Raw genomic sequence first — 20,420 nt, forward strand, 5'->3', positions numbered from 1 at the left:
AAATTTTTAAAATATAGATAATACTCTAGGTTGTTGATACAAACATCTAATAAAATATAGCAGGTAAGGTTTTCAAATTTAGTACTTCCAAAAGTTTATCAAAAATAGATAGACAAATACAAAACTTTTTGTAACATTTTTTTTTTAATTTTGAAAAATAATTTGATATTTTATGAAGTAAATAATTTCATTTCTTGGCTAATAATGCATTTGTATGTTTACTTAATGCATAGGTAAGGATTATAAAGATAATATTTGACTTTTAGATAATTAAAACTTGTAAAATACAAGAATGCTATAGTTTCTTAATTTAGACTTCTAATAAAGCATGGCTGGTTAGGTTTTCAAACCTAATAGTTCCAGGAATTTGGCAAGAAAAAATAAATAAATGCAAGATTTTCTAGACCTATTTCATAATTTTTAATTTTTTGATGTTAATAATTTCATTTCTTGGCTCAAAAATTGTGACTACTACCATTCATCCCATAAAATTTAATGAGGCTAGATAACATTTAATTAGCTCTCTTCCATATTAAAGCATGCACAACTTATGTAGAACCATAGATGATTATTGATTATTATTGTATGAGAGGAAGCATTGACGATTGTGATTTATAGATTTGGAAATATAATGTAATTTATAGCTAGTGCATTCTTTTCATTTCTCTCTTGATCAAGACTTGTATAGAGAAGCATTTCTAAACAATTAAAGAAGGGGTATGTATAGAATGCCTTTTGGAAAAGACGTACACTTCAAATCTATCCAAATAGAAGAAAGACGAGACCTAAAAATTGGACCCTGCCATGGAGTCCACATAGAGGGCCGCTTCTTTTGGTCCTTTTCTTCAAAATAAACTACATAGACGGGTTTTTTTTTTTTTGACAAAAACCTGTAGGTACTGCTTTTCTCTTCTCCTTCCCCCACACTCTTAAACAAAAGAATTGGGATAATTTTTTTAAATAAATAAGAGATATCAATAAAATATCTTTCAGAAGCATAGGCAACAACACTTAACCACTGGTGGATTTCTAGCGAAACAATGGGCAAAGCTCATCGTAATGGTAAAGATGCATCCAACCTGTCCAAATATAAGAAAGATGGAACTCTGATATTAAATATTTTGACGTGGACTTCATCTAGAAAGCATCCCGCCACATTTTTATCCTATCATTGTCGACAAAACAATATAGCTGGTGCCTTTTTATGGGAATTTAAAATTCCAAAAATATGTTCAATAAAAGGATGTTTAGAGTTACGCAGATGGAGCCACGTACCCACTTTTATTAATCCGAGCAAGTAGATGGATGACGTTACCCGGTGTGGGCCTTCTTGCATAGGCTTGCGTCCAAGCAAGAGGATAATGCTATTCCCATCCGATATCTCCATCGATCTTGCAACCATAAGTGAGAGAGAGAGAGAGAGAGAGAGAGCGGAGGAGGAGGAGGACCGAGGAAGAGAATGGATTCACACCAGGACAAGAAGGTATGAGCTCAGCCCCACCATATGTTTGGAGAAGATTGGTTAGAGTTTGCTGTTCATCTTGAAATAGGATGAATAAACTTAAATCAAAGAGTAAGCATCAAGGTCACACTTAGAAGATAACCTTGAAAGAAGGGACTACAAGTGTTTGCCTAGGTAGAACAAGAGAAAATGCGAACCCAAACCTCTCTCTTTTTTTCTTTTTTCTTTTGGTCAATAATAGATCCAGTTTTCAATTATTTTGTCATCATCATTTTCATCTGCAGTGATCTCTACATTTTTCATACCACATTTCAATTTCGTCGCATATTGTGATGAAACTGGACTGTACGCCAAGTCGTCGTCGTCGTCTTCTTCTTCTTCTCTCCTTTTTTTCCCGTCAACTCTCTGGTTATGTTTTGTTTCTTTAATATTTTGAGTAAACCATTTTCTCTTTAATAGCTGCCTACATTTCAAGAAGACAGTGGAGTGTCATAGTAGGATAAGTAGATTAATTTTAATACAAGTCAACATTCCATCAACTATGATGCCAAATTTCTTCCCCTTTTGTTCGTCATATACATAGACGCGTATGTTGCTGAGATCTCTCTGAAGTCATTCATGCGCTAAGGTTCGATATTTACAAGAAGGGGCTCGCAACATACACGCAGGTGATAGAGGAGAGGATAGCTCCTGTGCTTTTGTTATTTCTTCTTGTATCATCGCAGGGCATTTTTTGCAATCCAGGATGGCAAAAACAACCTCCTTTTCCATGAGGAAGAAGTGAATGGCTGGAGTTAATTTCTGGGATGGTCTGTTTTCTTGGGGTCCCCCTAGGTGCAGACCCTGGAGTTAATTTCTCGTCAGTTCACCTGTCAAAAGTCTTGCTTTAGTCTTGTATGAATGCTCGTGGTCCTTTTTTTCACCTTGCAATGCTGCGGACCAGTACCCAGTGGGTTATCGAATTGGCACTTGCTACTTGCTAATTTCCAAGCCTCTTCTACTTATTTTTTCTTTTTTTTTTTCCTGAGATAAGTCACTTGCTATACCTGTGAAGGAATATGAAGGTTGGGTGTTCGGTTCCTTGTGTAACACTTAGATGTTAGAGATGGCATGATGTTGGAATTTTTACCTCGCGAGTTTTTTTGTTTTTGTTCCTTTTTTTTTTTTTTTTTTTTTTTTTCTGACCAAGATGGAACTAAAAGACACCAAGCTCATATGCGTCAAGCTATACATCTCTGAGTCGCGCAACAACTCAGCCCTTGACATGATCGAGCAAGCCGCAAAGATTGATCCAGAGGCTGCGATCGTGAACAAGTTCCAAGATAGGAACTATAACCGGGTTAGATACACTCTCGTCTCCTACCTTGTTCATAATTCTGTCACTGGGATCACCTACACTCCCGTGCGGCAAACATTGTTGGCCATGGTGGAGGCAGCATACACCGCCATCAACCTGGAAATGCACTCCGGTGCGCACCCTCGGCTTGGCGTTGTGGACCACATCTGCTTCCACCCCTTGGTTCGATCCACATTGGAAGATGCAGCCAGGGTTGCTAAGTTGGTCGCCTCTGACATCGGCAATGGGCTCCAAGGTCAGTTTTCTTCAGCTACCAACCAACTTTGAAAATGAAATGAAGGTTATGTATTTATTGTTTTCTCTCCATTCATATCTATTCTTTAATCAATGATTATGAAATTACAAATATGGATATCAGCTATCTATTGAATGCAACAAATATAAAATCTAAATAAATAAAGTTTGTCAAAGGTTACGCTTTTCAAAAGATGATGTAATAATTCCTTTCTTAATTTTGTTTCTAAATGACATCCCTATGCAAATTTTCTTTCCTCACTCCGCTTAATTTTATGAGAGCCAGTGCAATAATAAGAGATCAAGAAAAGCTTAAATTTCAGGATCAGACCCACTTGCAAACCTTGTCACTGATTTAAGTTCGAACTCACCCGGACAAAACTGTTGAATTGGTATGGAAAAGACTTTTGGTTATAATCAAATCAGTTGTGTTTGAGACACTGCAGTTCCAGTATTCCTTTATGAAGCGGCCCATCCACGTGGCAAGGCCCTTGACAGCATCAGGAGGGAACTGGGCTATTTCCGGCCCAACTTTAAGGGCAACCAATGGGCCGGATGGGCCCTGCCAGAGATCCTGCCGGATAAGCCCGATGAGGGCCCGGTCCATGTGACCCGGGCCAGAGGCGTCACACTAATTGGTGCAAGCCCATGGGTTGAGAATTACAATGTGCCAGTCCTGTCCACCGACGTGCCGACGGTCCGACGGATCGCCCGGTTGGTGAGTGGCCGGGGAGGCGGCCTTCCGACGGTCCAAGCACTTGGGCTTGTACATGGCGACGACCGCACCGAGATCGCGTGCATACTGCTGGAGCCGAACCGTGTTGGGGCGGACCAGGTCCAGAGCCAGGTGGAGCTGATTGCGGCCCAAGAGGGCCAGGAGGTGGAGAAAGGCTACTTCACAGATTTCTCACAAGATATGATCACACAGAGATACATGAAACTAGTTTCTGCTGATTGAAGGCAGTGTCATGTGTTTCATCCGATCAATGTGAAATGACTATGACTTGGACCTTTAATTTCTTTATTTTGTGCGCTTTGAACTTAAAAGACCTATATTTTATGAATAAAAGATTTATTTAAAAAATTATATTTTTTTAGATAAATATTTAACAGATAATATTTAGATGAAAAAATAATTTATTTATATTTTTTTAATGTATTGAAAAATGACTCAAAAATTTGTTATCCATATTCTTTTGTATTATTATTTTTCTAGATAAGTTGTTATGATCTATTTATATTTTCTATAATATCTTTTAATATATTATTATATTATTATAATATAATATATTATATTCTTACATTCTTATATGTCTTTATATTATTATAATATATTATAGCATATGATATTATATTAATATATATTATTATATATATTAATATATTATATTATTATAGTATTATAATATATTATCATATATTATAATATTATATCATAATATTAAATATTAATATATTATATTATTTTTATTATTATATTTTATTATAATATTATATATTATAAGATTATATTATATTAATATCTTATACTAATATATTAATATAATATATATTATATAATATTATTATATATAATAATATAGTATAATATATTATAAATATTAATATATAATTTATTATGTCATTATATTGTTATATATTATTATAATATATTATAGTATATTATAATATATTATGCTATATTATATTATTATAAGGTTAAGGGTATATTAGGAATGAATTAAAAATATTACTTTTCTAGTTAATGAAAAATAATTTAACCACCTCCTAAGATTTTTTTCTATTTCATGGGTAAATACTATCTATAGAAAAATAACTTATCCATCTTGAAAAGTGTGAGAACATGGGTAAATTGATCAATAAAAAAGTAGATTGATTTTTTTATACTATTTATTCACAAAAAAATAGGTCCTAAATTTCTCTCTTCCATTTTTCTCCTACTAGAGGTGGTAGGATGCGCTTCGTTAAGAGGAAATCGGTGCCTAGATCAGCGTTCTGAACCGAGTGGTTTCGAAAGTTTGAAACCATACTGACGGCAAATTGGGACAGTTCAGTCATACAAATCGAAATATCAGAGGAAAAAGAAGGAAAAAGAGAGAAGGAAAAGGAAGGGAAAAAAGAGGATAATGTTGCTGGGGCCCGGTAATGGCCCACCAAGGCCGTGAAGGTCTTCGTGGCTTGGTATTGTCCGATAGGATATTTAATTGAGAGGGAAAGAGAGAAAGGATGAGCGACGGTATTAAAGGAAGGTGCAGTCGATAGAGAGGTTATTGAAAAGTGCTGGGTGGCCGTCGTGGCTACCAAATAGCAGAAAATATATTTGTAGAGTCACGATCATGGAATAGGGACGATCACCTCTGTTCAGTAGTGAAATCGACTAATGATCGGATTTTTTTTAAAAAATCATGTGAAATAGGATGATTGTCTTTGTTTTACACTCGTGGCACCGCAGGCTGCGATTTTGCTATTTGACGGTCTCTTTGGCAGTTTTCTTTTCCTCCTCCTCTCTTTATCTCTTTTTTTATTGAGATTTGGCGGAGGAAATAAAGATCTTAGCAGCCTTCCAAATGTGTCGGCATCTCTTCAACCACCCTTCCTTCTTCTCCCTCACCCTTCCTTCTGCTTTCCTCTTTCTCTTTTTTCTTCCTCCTCGATTTCCTTTTTCTCTTCTGTATTAATTTACGCTGATTCGATCTGACACAGATCTACATTGATTTGTACCATCAGCCGATCTGTATAATTTTCGATTTTGATTCTGTAGATCCCGGCCCAAATGGGTCGAGCTCAGCACTCCAGCGACAAGAGAGGATCTGCTCGGTCCCTGGAGATGGGGAGGATCACTAAACAACAATCAAATAGTTGAACTCCTATGTAAAAACGTAGTTTTTAAATGCTGGTAACGTTCTACCAACAAAAAAAAAAAAAAAAAAAATGCTGGTAACGCGTAAGAATGCTTATACGATAGTTGCAACAGACAATAGTGAGCTAGACCAACGAGCAGATGGCATGAGAAATTACAGATCACCCTCATAATCGGAGCACTGAGTTTGATAATTTAAGAATGGAATAACAGAGAGACACACATATACTCACATACGAGAGCATTCCATTAAAATAAATGCATACATTACTTTATAATGGACTTATTAGAACTCGGGACAGCATGAGCTCCAACCAGCACACTAAGCCAAAATCCTTTGGCGTACATTAGAAAAAAAAAACAACACACACACGTACATAAATGCAATGAGCAAATGACATCATTGACATCGCTTGGCAGCAGAAGCGATGCAATCGGTGCATCAGTCATCGATCATCGCCCACCCCTGCATGCAAGCGAATCTGCGTGTCAGTCCGGTGATTCTGATCACCAGCTGTTCACGCAGCCACAGCGAGCGAGCGCAAGCATGGCAATGAGGAGGAATCCGATGATAACCACCCCTTCTATTGCCATGTTTACTCTTCCTCTTTCTTCCATTTTTGATCAATGTGCCATGCGCGGGTTTTATGGGCCATAGTAGCTACGCAAATGGAGTGGGTTTTTTTTTTCTCCCTATTTTGGCTAATTGCTGTTGTGAGATTTTGGGCAGGTTTACAGAAGGAGAGGTTAGGAACCATAAACTATTAGTCTGCAAAATCGCTTGTCAGTAGGATTACCAGGCCGTGGAATATTGGAATTATAGGAGTAGAGGCATGGTTGGGCTTCTAACAAGCTTGAATGCGTGGCATGTTTTTATCACAAGAGTGAGTAAAACGATTTTAATTATTTCAATGCTTCCGCCTTATAAGTACAACATGCATTGGAGATGGTCCGGGGCTATAAAAGTCAGCGAGGTCAAAACACTTCCAGGGGAAAAGTGAAACCTGTAGTGAAGGCTCACAACTATCGTATCACCGCTTTCTTTGTTGGACTGTATGAATAGCAAGTGCTTTATATATTAAGATATTGGATTATCTTGAAAACCGATCATTGCCGTAAAGATACAGATCGAGGCGGAGCAGCCGAGATCGATACATGTCTGAGATGGAGCTCAATTATTGGTCATAATCTAAAGATGATTGGATGCTCTCCGGATTTGAAAGAAAAATTTAATCATCAAAAATTCTTCAACAAAAAATTCTTCGATGTTGAAATATATTAGTCAAAATTTTGAGAACAAAGAAAAAAAAAAAATTGGCAAGTAAATGTCTTTTGTTGTATTTCTAAAGAGAACTCATTGGAAGATACTCTCTGTTTTTCCCTTACAGAGAGAAAAAAAAATATATTATCTTAATAATTGATAAATATCATGAAGAATCATGATTTATGATGTCATCATAGGTAGTGGTTAATTTTTAGTAGTATTAATTTGTATGTCATGTTTTATTATAATCATCAAGAGTTTTATGTAACTGTTCAGAATTTAAGAAAGATGACACCGGCCCATGTTCTCTTTATAATAGTTTCAATGTCTCCAAAATCTCGTGAGCCATCAGCTAGAATCCGACCATGGAGTCAGTAGTAGTTCGATGAAATTGTCGGTTACTAGCCAAAAATTATGTCCGATGATGAAGATCGAAGATGAAGATCGAGATAGTATGACCTCACAACACTGATCATGTGAATAGACACATGCTTAGCTCGGATGGGGCTTACCATATTGGGTGAATGCAGAGAATCAACTTTCATTAGGGTTGGCAAAATATGATCCAATCCGCCAATTCGATCCATATTCGATCTGCTATAAATATGTTGGGGTTTAGACTAAATGGATTTGGGTCATAAATAAATCAATTCGTTTAATAAGTGGGTCGGATTTGGATTTTAGATATCTGATCCATTTAACCCGTTTAACCCATTTAATATTCAGATCAGGTTGAGTCAATTAATCCATTTAATCTGTTTAACCTATTTTTGATCCATTTAACCCGATATGTTTCACCCATTCAAGATCTGTTTAATCTGTTTAACCTGTTTGTGATCCATTTAATCCGATCTATTTAACTTATTTAATTCGTTTAACCTAATTTGATCTATTTAATAAATGGATTAAATGGATCAGATCGAATTACCTGTTTAATAAATAGGTCAGATTCAGATTTGAATTTTTGATCCATTTAATAAACAGATCAGATTTGGGTTGACGATTTTTTAATCCGATCCGTTTATGATCCAATCTGTTTATGATCGGATCCAATCCAATTGCCACTCCTAGCCTTCGTACTCCAAGTCAAGCCATAAAATCCACCACCCAGCAAATTGGGATACGGAATCTTATCGCACAATTACGACCTTCAATGAAGAATCCGCTCGAGAGTTTCTACATGAACAAGAATCAGCAAGTGGTCCAAACAACAAATTTCAAGCCAAGCGGGGCCACTCGAGCTTAGGCTGGTTTTAGGCCTGCGTAACCTGCATTTGTTTGTACTTTGAGAAACCCAACTTTTATTACTCATGGTCGCTGTTGTTTGGGTTTGGCATACTAACATTGTAATCTAACCTGTTCGTTTGTAGTCTAGTGTTGGTTGGGGCCAGGTAAGTTGCCAAACGTAGCCAGTGCCTATTGTGTGACTAGCCTGTATGCTACTGTAGTGGTTGATTCAGTGTCGTACCAATGAAGGGAGGCAGAGGGAAGGGTCTAATTGTAAGAGAAACTAGAGGTTAAGCTCCGCAATCTGTGAGGAAAACGATTATTGAGCAAGGGTTTAAGTGATAGTTAGGCTGATAGGACGGCGTTAAAAAAGTCTGATGCATCATTGTTTACCAAAAGGGTGAAAGCTCATGACTTCATGGGTCCTACTAATAAATATTCTGTCTCTGCTTCCGAGGGAAGCATTGTTGGGAATCTAAAAGACTGTTGAGTGACCACCCAAAATTGACATAATATGGCTTAGGAAATTGCTAGCCGACCTATCTTTGCTCCAACTTGGTGTATGGAATATTATAATTAGATTAGCAGCGTAGGCTCTCTATTTGGAGGCATTAAATATGGCATGCTATGACATATTGGCAACCAAGGGGCCGTAACTTTATTATTGCTCTTGGGAATTAAAGAATCCAATGCTCCTCTTGCTTCAATTGGAAATTCATCGTCTCATGAACAGGGATTTTAAAGCATTCCGGAGGATGGTTACACGTTTTTTTTTTTTTTCCCTAATAAGTCAGACAGTGCATATATAGATCTAATATAAATATATTCAAAAAAATTAAAAAAAATATATCATTGAAATCCGAAAGAAGATCTTCGATCATAATTTACATCATTTCTTCTATGCTCTACGACATAAGCGGCCATCCAGTCATCAGTGCTATTGACCTCCTAATATATGTGGCGAATCTTCATGAAAATGTAGCTCCTTGTCAAACACTAGCTATTATAAATGAGAGAATGCACTATCGTTGATGATGCCTGTCCGCATAACCAGGTTACCATCATGGTAGAGTACCCCTCGAGCATAAGTCCCTCGGCTCCAAATCTTATTCTAGCAAAGACAATATCTGCCCATGCCGTTTGCAGTTCTGCTTCTGAAGGAGCCGTGCTATCAATGAGGTGACCATCATTGGCAGCCAAAAGCTTAGAATTCGGATCATAGATCACAAATTCCACATCCTTTCTATTATCTCTGATACTACCATCGAAGTTGATCTTGATATATCCAGGAGATGGGAGCTCTCAAGTGATGAATACATATATTCGTTTCAATTTATATAAATTATATACTACCATCATGGATTTTAGGATGTCAATATCGATCGTTTTCATGGATCCATGAGGCAATAGATAAAAAGATAGGTGGGCTTGCGGGATTAGTTCCGATTGGACCCTTTATACTTAAGTTGAAGGATTTTTAAGAGGAAGTAAGAAGGAAGAATAAAATAGGATGAATAATATGGGGAAGATGTAGGGTAATTGAGAGATCAAGCAATGAAGCATTCATCTTTCATAGAAGGCTTCGAGACCTATTTATATAATATAAGTAAAATAATAAATAGATATTAGGGGTGGAATCCCATGTTGACACATGAGATTTTGAAGTAATCTCCCAACGTGCCACATGTCAAGTAGTTCTGATTTTTTTGGATAGCATATTTTTTTTTAATTTTTTTGCATCGAACCCCTCTCAAACCCTCACAGATTTCTGAAAAATAGAGATGTCAGCCTCTTCCCTGCTCTCCTTGCCGCTACCTCGCACTGTTTTTTGTCGTCATCTTCCTCTAAAAAATGATCAAAGGAAAGATCTTACCCTCAATTTTTTTCTTTCCTCCATTTCTATTGATTTTTCCAATGTTTTTCCATCTTTCATCTATTTTCCCGTTCTCAGGTATCCCAATCAGAGCAGCCGAAAGGGAAGCTCAGACAATGGCTAGGGTTTTATATTGGGTATTTGATTTATTTTAAGATAATGCACTTGATGTGTGATAAATAGATAACTAATGCATGATATTATCATAAGATGGCTGATAAGAAGAAAAAGGTATATAGTAAAGATATTACTATTTTATATGGTTGTATACTGAATACCAGAAAGGATGGGCCTCCAAGGAAATGACATGATGGAAATAAAATGCCAATGATCGATTGACTTATCCTACAACAATCTATTACTATTGTCATCTCAGAATAAATTCGACTAACGAAATTGAAGAGTCAGAAAAAATTGCAGTAAATCATCTAAGAAGCTTACATACATGCCAATCATTTTAAATTTGCTTTATATTTTGAAATGGATGCCGGTAAGGATGTTATCAAATATTTAATAAATTAATATTTTAAAAATAAAAAATTTATTAAATATAAAATCAAATATTCTGAAGAATAAAATTAGTGCCATGAGCTTCATATATGCAAATACACACAGATATAATTTTTTTATTTTTTTTAAAAAAATTTCAATTTTTTTCTCATATTACTTGTAAGCTTTAATGTGAATTCATGCATTAAAATTATTAAGAAAAGTAGAATTTTTTTTTTTTTTATCAAACAACTTATATGTTATTTTTAACACTTATAAAATATGTTCTACAAATTTATCTTATAATATTTTTTATTTTTAAATTTATTAATATTAATAATATAAAAAAATTATTATTATCAACCAAATTTCAGCAATATTGGAGTTGAGTGCTAGTTTATACCTAGAATCTCAAATTTTCCATGGATCACGCCCCATGATGTGATGTAACAATTTGGAGACGTGCCGTAACCGTTTGGCATACGATAGAATTACCGCGAGAAGGTTATACTCGATTTGGACTGATGGCCAAGTTAAGTGATGGTCAGACCGAATCGAGGGGATTCTAGAGATCAACTGCTTCTGATTTGCTCGTTCTATTTTTTAGATCGGCTCAGAAGTCCTGACTAGTTTGCTTTAAAATTTGCTGACTGCATTTAAATCTATATATAGATTAGAATTTGGGCGAATCCGATCATACCCAATCATCTTAATCAGTTATTATCATAAAAGCCTGTCAACTTACCATAAAGTGGACGCCAAGCCACGAAAGCGTGGACATATTAATTGCAGAGCTCCAAAGAAAAGCTTGGCTTTGCCATGCCAATATCATCTAGCCGGGCAGCGCCTTAAAGACTTCCACATGATGTCAGGCTTGCGTTGGCTCATGCCATGGTCCACCACCCTATAGCTAGTTTCAAACAAACTGTTGGCATGTGACTGGCCAAGCATATGCTAATATGACACCTTTGGTTTCGTATTGATTTACATGAGATAGGGATCTTCTTTTAATCTAACGCGATGCAATTTAAAAAATAAAATTATGAGATCCCACGCCATAGTTTGATCAAGACGGATAATATCTTACATAAATAAATATAAAAAATTGATCCATTCTATTCATCTGAGCTATGAGTCTCTAGTCATAATATTGATGCCTACCATCTGATATGCCGGAGAGTTTTTTATGACTGGAAGATTCACTATTGTGGGAGGACAATACCTTTAGTCCTTCATCGATTGTGAGTCAAAAAAATTTCGATCAAAATAAATAATACCTCATGCAAACCGACCTATCCTATCTATCCAAGCCACGAATCCTCGACGACAATATATGGTAATATAGAAATTAGGTTTTTGATGTCTAATTTTGCTCCTCATTTGCACACAAAGGTATTTTTAATTTTTCTTTCTCCTCTTAGGGAAACCATCCAAGTTCATTGAGGGATTTTGCTGGCTCCAAAATGTGGAATAACAAAGATGGGACATGAACTAGTCATCGCCCTTCCAACCCCTAGTTGAACGGTCGGTGTATCGCTATCACAAATGCCTGTGGTAATTATCCATTTGGATTCTCTCATTCTCTAAAGTGATCTTCACCTTGTTGTTCAACGCAACCATGGCGTGTGATGCACTTGGAAGCTGAAAAGAAGGAAACCATTTTGGTTTTCCACGTGGATAGGTCCGCTAGATTGACATCCAAGTTGACTGAAGTATGTATTCATTCTATCTTGGGAGTGTCCGGTATTCACTCGTTAGAAGGTATGCTTCAACATATTGAAAGCAAAGTGGCTCGTTAGTACAGTGACCATGTGGGTTCTTCCGGGTTTGTGGGCTTTCCAGTGCCTCGATAATGCATGGTGGGAAGAGTTTGGAAGCGATCACGGAGGGAAAGGGGTCCTATCTTTGCATGAAAGAAGGATCCATCTTCTTTCGTCCAAATCCAACATTGGATCACCCGCCACATGTATCTCAATGCAATTCCAATTCTATTATTCATCGTCTTCACAGATCTCAAAATAATTTGTGAACGTTCCAATGATGGATTTGTGCAGAGGAAAATGAATTCTTCTTTCGCATGAAATATACAATCCCTGAAGAATCAGGAGGAAAGAACAATGCTTGCATCCATCATTAATATTTTAGGTTTTTTTGATAAAATTATTGTTCTAGGTTGAAGTCAGACCTTAGACACAATACATGCAAGTACCTTCATATGTTGAGGAATTAGATGCCTCGTATTGGCATCCTATGATTAACTCCTAACATAGGTCAATGATGAAATAATGTGCTCTGCGATGGAGCCCCTTAAATTAAAACTGCATGCGTATTGAATTCCTCATAATCTGTGAAACATAGAGAAGAGAAAATCAAGGTCCTTATAGATTTTTTTTTTTTTTTCAAAAATCAAATCTTTTTTTGTTTCTTGAGAATAGAAAAATATCAGAGAAAATGAACAGAATTGAAGACTATCCCACATAATTTTTTTAAAATTTTTTAATTAAATATATATAATCATATTTTATTTAGAAAAAATTAAGTATTTGTGGATTGTAGACGCCTAAAATTCAGATGTACTGGATTGTAGGTGCCTACAATCTATATGTAATTTTTTTAAATAAAATATTATTATATATATATTTAATTAAAAAATAAAAAAAAAGCTCCTGGATTGTAGGCGCCTACAATCCAATGATAGGCACCTACATTGGATTGTAGGTGCCTACAATCTAGATTGTAGGCGCCTATATTGGATTATAGGCGCCTACAATCGAGACACTTTTTTATGTAAGCATCTATAATTCACACGTAATTTTTTTATTTTTTTAAAATAATATATATAATTAAAAAAATTTTAAAAAAAAGCCCCTGGATTGTAGGCACCTACAATCCAATGTAGGCCTATATTGGATTGTAGGCACCTACAATCCAGATTGTAGGCCCCTATAATCTAGGCATCCTTTTTTTTTTATTTTTTCAATTTAATATAAATTAATCTTAATTTTTTTAATTTAATATAAATTAATTTCTATGTCTCTGTCTTATTTATATTTTTTTATATAAATTAATCTTAATTTTTTTAATTTAATATAAATTAATCTCTGTGTCTCTATCTTATTTATATTTCTTTGTGTGTCTACTGCGCGTCTCTATCTTATTTACATTTTTTTATTTTAAGTTAATGTCCTCATTATTTTATTCTCTATTAATTTTAAAATATAAATATAAAGAAGCAAATACGTCTTATTTGAAATCAATAAAAATATCAAAAAAAATTAAAATCATTAAGCACAAGAAGTCAATATTTGGGTTTTAGTTTTTTTTTTTAATCTAAATTTTTTTTTTCAAATGAATAGATTAAAGGGTCTCAAAATTTATTAAAAATTATTTTATAACTCACTAACATCCAAGGATCAATTATCGCTAATTTTGATTTTAAAAAAATATATATTTTATATATCCCTCCATATAGGTGCTAGCTTAGTGACTTAGAAAATTTTCAAAATTTATAACGGTAAATAGTCACAAATTGTGCCCAACTAGCTTTAACAAATTGCTACTTCTACCTAATTTTGTTGATTGTTCGCTTAGAATCCTTAAAAATTCTTACTCCATAATATTTAAAGATATGAACATCATAGTAGCATAAGCATAAGGTAGAAATGTGCCCTACCCACAGTTTCTTGCTCATCAGAATACTGCAACAAGAATAATAAGAATAAGAATAAGAAGATCAATGCACATAGAATATTAGTGCACATCAGAACATCAATGCACATCCATGACGAGCACTGGTTGGACATCTTGGTTGGACATCCTGAAGATGAGTGCACATCAATAGTAGGTCGCCCTATAGTAGGGCGGTTCTATCTGATCACCCAGAGAGTTGAGAGGATCCGATTGGATGAGATCTGGTCGGATCTTACTGGAGGATAGAGTTGGGATCCGATCGGAGGATGAGAGTTAGGAGGACATGTACGAGAGTGTCACAAAATCGTCCTATCATAGAGTCGCCTTTCCACACTACGATTTTTCTGATTGATTCAGCACTTTTCTTGGCTGATTGAGCACTCCCACGTGATGTGAGGGTGGGTTAGGTGGTGCCTAAAGTCGCCTTATCATAGAGCGATTTTCTTTCGATTATTTTTATAAATTATTTTAAAATTAACAATAAATTAGTAAAAAATCTTGCAAATCTTGAATGGGTGGATTCTATCCTGATACTATCAAGTGGTATAATTCACCGATTGAATCCTGGTGCGGATTCTGGGGATGGTATGTTTAGGCATGGAGGATGTAGGAGTTGCTTGGGATGTGCATCTTCACTTTATTAGAATACAGGATCCAAGTAGGGAGGTTAAGGTGCTGGTGGGGAACCGATACAATTCAGATCGATTTTTCGATAAATGACATGAATCAAATTGTTGGTGCAAAAATCTGCTTGCGCCGGAGAAGCTAGAGTCGAGGGAATCGCGGTCGCCGCCGGGACCTGCAAAGGAAGTCTAAACTGGAGGTGGGGTTGCTCCGGCAAGACCCTCCGACGCTCAAGTCAGTTCTCTGCCTCAACAAGAATGGAGTGCTCGAACGGAGAATTTAGCAGAGTTTTAGGGTAAAGAATTAAAGCTTATAGAACAACGTATCTGGGGCCCTCTTTTATAGACGCAGGGGGCAGTAGCCTGATAGCGACATCTGTAACCGTCTGGCAGTGGGCTGCCCAGGGTCAGGCGGAGTTTGCTGCGAAGAGTAGTGGAGTGGACCCGTGGCTATCACCGGGGCGTGCCACGTGGAGTCTGCCGCGGAGAGTGGAGCGGCGTCTGTTATCGCGACTTGCCAGCGGATGGGAGAATCGCACGGCATCCGTCGCAGGAAGTGGAGCAGAATCGTGGCCGTTATTGTGGCCTGCCAGGGAGTAGTGGAGCTGCGCGAGATCCGTCATAGGAAGTGGAGCAGGATCGTGGCCATTATCGTGGCCTGCTTGGGAGTGCAGATCCGTCGGTTGAAGTTCGGCAGCGGTCGGAGCTGATGACGGAGCCCGGCTCCCGTGGGAGTCCGGGCGGAGTCCCCCTTGAGGTTGGAGTCGTGGGCGGAGTCCGGCTCCCGTGGGAGTCCGGGCGGAGTCCCCCTTGAGGTTGGAGTCGTGGGCGGAGTCCGGCTCCCGTGGGAGTCCGGGCGGAGTCCTCTTGGAGCTGAAGTCGCGGGCGGAGCCCGGCTCCCGTAGGAGTCCGGGCGGAGTCCCCTGCGATCAAAGTCAGGTGCGAAGTCCGGCTCCCGTAGGAGTCCGGACTGATCTTACTGGCAGTCGAAGTTGGCGACGGAGCCCGGCTCCCGTGGGAGTCCGGGCGGAGTCCCCCTTGAGGTTGGAGTCGTGGGCGGAGCCCGGCTCCCGTAGGAGTCCGGGCGGAGTCCCCTGCAATCAAAGTCAGGTGCGAAGTCCGGCTCCCGTAGGAGTCCGGACTGATCTTACCGGCAGTCGAAGTTGGCGACGGAGCCCGGCTCCAGTGGGAGTCCGGGCGGAGTCCCCCTTGAGGTTGGAGTCATGGGCGGAGTCCGGCTCCCGTGGGAGTCCGGGCGGAGTCCCCTGCAATCAAAGTCAGGTGCGAAGTCCGGCTCCCGTAGGAGTCCGGACTGATCTTACCGGCAGTCGAAGTTGGCGACGGAGCCCGGCTCCCGTGGGAGTCCGGGCGGAGTCCTCTTTGAGGTTGGAGTCGTGGGCGGAGTCCGGCTCCCGTGGGAGTCTGGGCGGGGTCCCCTGCAATCAAAGTCAGGTGCGAAGTCCGGCTCCCGTAGGAGTCCGGACTGATCTTACCAGCAGTCGAAGTTGGCGACGGAGCCCGGCTCCCGTGGGAGTTCGGGCGGAGTCCCCCTTGAGGTTGGAGTCGTGGGCGGAGTCCGGCTCCCTTGGGAGTCCGGGCGGAGTCCTCTTGGAGCTGAAGTCGCGGGCGGAGCCCGGCTCCCGTAGGAGTCCGGTAAGATCAGTCCGGACTCCTACGGGAGCCGGACTTCGCACCTGACTTTGATTGCAGGGGACTCCGCCCGGACTCCTAGGGGAGCCGGGCTCCGCCCACGACTTCAGCTCCAAGAGGACTCCGCCCGGACTCCCACGGGAGCCGGACTCCGCCCACGACTCCAACCTCAAGGGGGACTCCGCCCGGACTCCCACGGGAGCCGGGCTCCGTCGCCAACTTCGACTGCCGGTAAGATCAGTCCGGACTCCTACGGGAGCCGGACTTCGCACCTGACTTTGATTGCAGGGGACTCCGCCCGGACTCCCACGGGAGCCGGGCTCCGTCGCCAACTTCGACTGCCGGTAAGATCAGTCCAGACTCCTACGGGAGCCGGACTTCGCACCTGACTTTGATTGCAGGGGACTCCGCCCGGACTCCCACGGGAGCCGGACTCCGCCCACGACTCCAACCTCAAGGGGGACTCCGCCCGGACTCCCACTGGAGCCGGGCTCCGTCGCCAACTTCGACTGCCGGTAATATCAGTCCGGACTCCTACGGGAGCCGGACTTCGCACTTGACTTTGATTGCAGGGGACTCCGCCCGGACTCCTACGGGAGCCGGGCTCCGCCCACGACTCCAACCTCAAGGGGGACTCCACCCGGACTCCCACGGGAGCTGGGCTCCGTCGCCAACTTCGACTGCCGGTAAGATCAGTCCGGACTCCTACGGGAGCCGGACTTCGCACCTGACTTTGATTGCAGGGGACTCCGCCCGGACTCCTACGGGAGCCGGGCTCCGCCCGGACTCCGACGGGAGCCGGGCTCCGCCCGGACTCCGACGGGAGCCGGGCTTCGCCCGCGACTTCAGCTCCAAGAGGACTCCGCCCGGACTCTCACGAGAGCCGGGCTCCGTCGCCAACTTCGACTGCCGGTAAGATCAGTCCGGACTCCTACGGGAGCCGGACTTCGCATCTGACTTTGATTGCAGGGGACTCCGCCCGGACTCCTACGGGAGCCGGGCTCCGCCCGCGACTTCAGCTCCAAGAGGACTCCGCCCGAACTCCCACGGGAGCCGGACTCCGCCCACGACTCCAACCTCAAGGGGGACTCCGCCCGGACTCCCACGGGAGCCGGGCTCCGTCGCCAACTTCGACTGCCGGTAAGATCAGTCCGGACTCCTACGGGAGCCGGACTTCGCACCTGACTTTGATTGCAGGAGACTCCGCCCGGACTCCTACGGGAGCCGGGCTCCGCCCGCGACTTCAGCTCCAAGAGGACTCCGCCCGGACTCCCACGGGAGCCGGACTCCGCCCACGACTCCAACCTCAAGGGGGACTCCGCCCGGACTCCCACGGGAGCCGGACTCCGTCGCCAACTTCGACTGCCGGTAAGATCAGTCCGGACTCCTACGGGAGCCAGACTTCGCACCTGACTTTGATTGTAGGGGACTCCATCCGGACTCCCACGGGAGCCGGACTCCGCCCACGACTCCAGCCTCAAAGAGGACTCCGCCCGGACTCCCACGGGAGCCGGGCTCCGTCGCCAACTTCGACTGCCGGTAAGATCAGTCCGGACTCCTACAGGAGCCGGACTTCGCACCTGACTTTGATTGCAGGGGACTCCGCCCGGACTCCCACGGGAGCTGGACTCCGCCCACGACTCCAACGTCAAGGGGGACTCCGCCCGGACTCCCACTGGAGCCGGGCTCCGTCGCCAACTTCGACTGCCGGTAAGATCAGTCCGGACTCCTACGGGAGCCGGACTTCGCATCTGACTTTGATTGCAGGGGACTCTGCCCGGACTCCTATGGGAGCCGGGTTCCGCCCACGACTCCAACCTCAAGGGGGACTCCGCCCGGACTCCCACGGGAGTCGGACTCCGTCGTCAACTTCGACTGCCGGTAAGATCAGTCCGGACTCCTACGGGAGCCGGACTTCGCATCTGACTTTGATCGCAGGGGGCTCCGCCCGGACTCCTACGGGAGCCGGGCTCCGCCTTCAGCTCCAAGAGGACTCCGCCCGGACTCCCACGGGAGCCGGACTCCGCCCACGACTCCAACCTCAAGGGGGACTCCGCCCGGACTCCCACGGGAGCCGGGCTCCGTCATCAGCTCCGACCGATGCCGAACTTCAACCGACGGATCTGCACTCCCAAGCAGGCCACGATAACGGCCACGATCCTGCTCCACTTTTTATGACGGATCCCACGCAGCTCGACTACTCCCTGGCAGGCCACAATAACGGCCACGATCCTGCTCCACTTCCTGCGATGGATGCCGTGTGATTCTCCCATCCGCTGGCAAGTCGCGACAACAGACGCCATTCCACTCCCCGCGACAGACTGCACGTGGCACGCCCCGGTAATAGCCACGGGTCCACTCCACTACTCTTCGCAGCAAACTCCGCCTGACCCTGGGCAGCCCATTGTCAGACGGTTACAGATGTCGCTATCAGACTACTGCCCCCTCCGCCTATAAAAGGAGGCCCCAGATACGTTGTTCTATAAGCTCTAATTCTTTATCCCAAAACTCTGCTAAATCTCCGTTCGAGCACTCCATTCTTATTGAGGCAGAGAACTGACTTGAGCGTCGGAGGGTCTTGTCGGAGCAACCCCACCTCCGGTTTAGACTTCCTTTGCAGGTCCCGACGGCGACCGCGACTCCCTCGACTCCAGCTTCTCCGGCGCAAGCGGATTTTTGCACCAACACAAATCATACAGTATGGTGCAGTCACCAACTGCTTTTTTTTTTTCACCATTGGATGAATTTTTGGAGATGACAGAAAAAATACTATTTGACATTTTTGAAAACGTTATTTCAAGCGGCGCTTTTTAAGAAGCTCAGTTACAAATGGTTTTTTTTTTTTTTTCTGAGTCTTTTGATTTCGTGGAAGATTATTTTTTGTTCCTTTAATTTCACGGTGGATGGGGAAATGATGATTTGGAGATGACAGAAAAAAATACTATTTGACATTTTTGAAAACGTTATTTCAAGCGGCGCTTTTTAAGAAGCTCAGTTACAAATGATTTTTTTTTTTTTTCTGAGTCTTTTGATTTCGTGGAAGATTATTTTTTGTTCCTTTAATTTCACGGTGGATGGAGAAATGATGATGTGGGATGAAGAAACGTCATTTTAAATAATATTTTTTATCAAAAAAAAATATCATTTGAAATGATGTTTTATAATTTTATATTATTTTTATAAATAAATTAAAAAATATATTAATTTTATAAAAGATTTTATATATTATTTGGATAAAAGAATCGACGATGATGCCAGAAGTGACGATGGTTTTGCAAAAGTGTCAGATCATGGTCAGGATGACATGGAAACCTCCACCAAAAAACCTAATTGAGTGCGCCATAGAAAGGAAGGCACGGCATGGTTGGTGGACCTTTTTGAAAAACCTAATCGTCCAAGACCAAAATCCAAGTTTGATATTCGGAGAGTGAGAAGGGTCCACTTATATGGAATTGGTAATAGCAAAAAAGTACTCCCATCATAAAACCTTTGGCTCCGCGCGCGCGCTCTCTCTCGCCTCCCCTTTTCAGAACGGATCAGTGAATAAATATTTAGATATTTTGCATCATCATCAACCCTGTACTCCTCCGAAATTGCAGCTTGTCTCTATCTTTTCAATAATTGCAAAATGGTCATCATACTTTTAGAAATGGATTAATCCTTTCATGAAACTCTATTGCAGAGTAAACAG

At 41.4% G+C, this 20,420-nt stretch overlaps 1 protein-coding gene across 1 annotated transcript; it reads left to right on the forward strand.

Moving 5' to 3' along the window:
• The first annotated feature begins 1,331 nt into the window (after positions 1-1,331).
• On the forward strand, positions 1,332-4,077 carry LOC105032442 (formiminotransferase cyclodeaminase-like protein). The gene is made up of 3 exons (XM_010906899.4): positions 1,332-1,483; positions 2,652-3,054; positions 3,500-4,077. Exons 1-3 carry the CDS (start codon positions 1,460-1,462, stop codon positions 4,009-4,011), a joined length of 939 nt encoding a protein of 312 aa, XP_010905201.1. The 5' UTR covers positions 1,332-1,459; the 3' UTR covers positions 4,012-4,077.
• The last annotated feature ends 16,343 nt before the right edge of the window (positions 4,078-20,420 follow it).

This window comes from Elaeis guineensis, chromosome 2 (assembly GCF_000442705.2).
Source record: "Elaeis guineensis isolate ETL-2024a chromosome 2, EG11, whole genome shotgun sequence".
Taxonomy (NCBI): Eukaryota; Viridiplantae; Streptophyta; class Magnoliopsida; order Arecales; family Arecaceae; genus Elaeis; species Elaeis guineensis.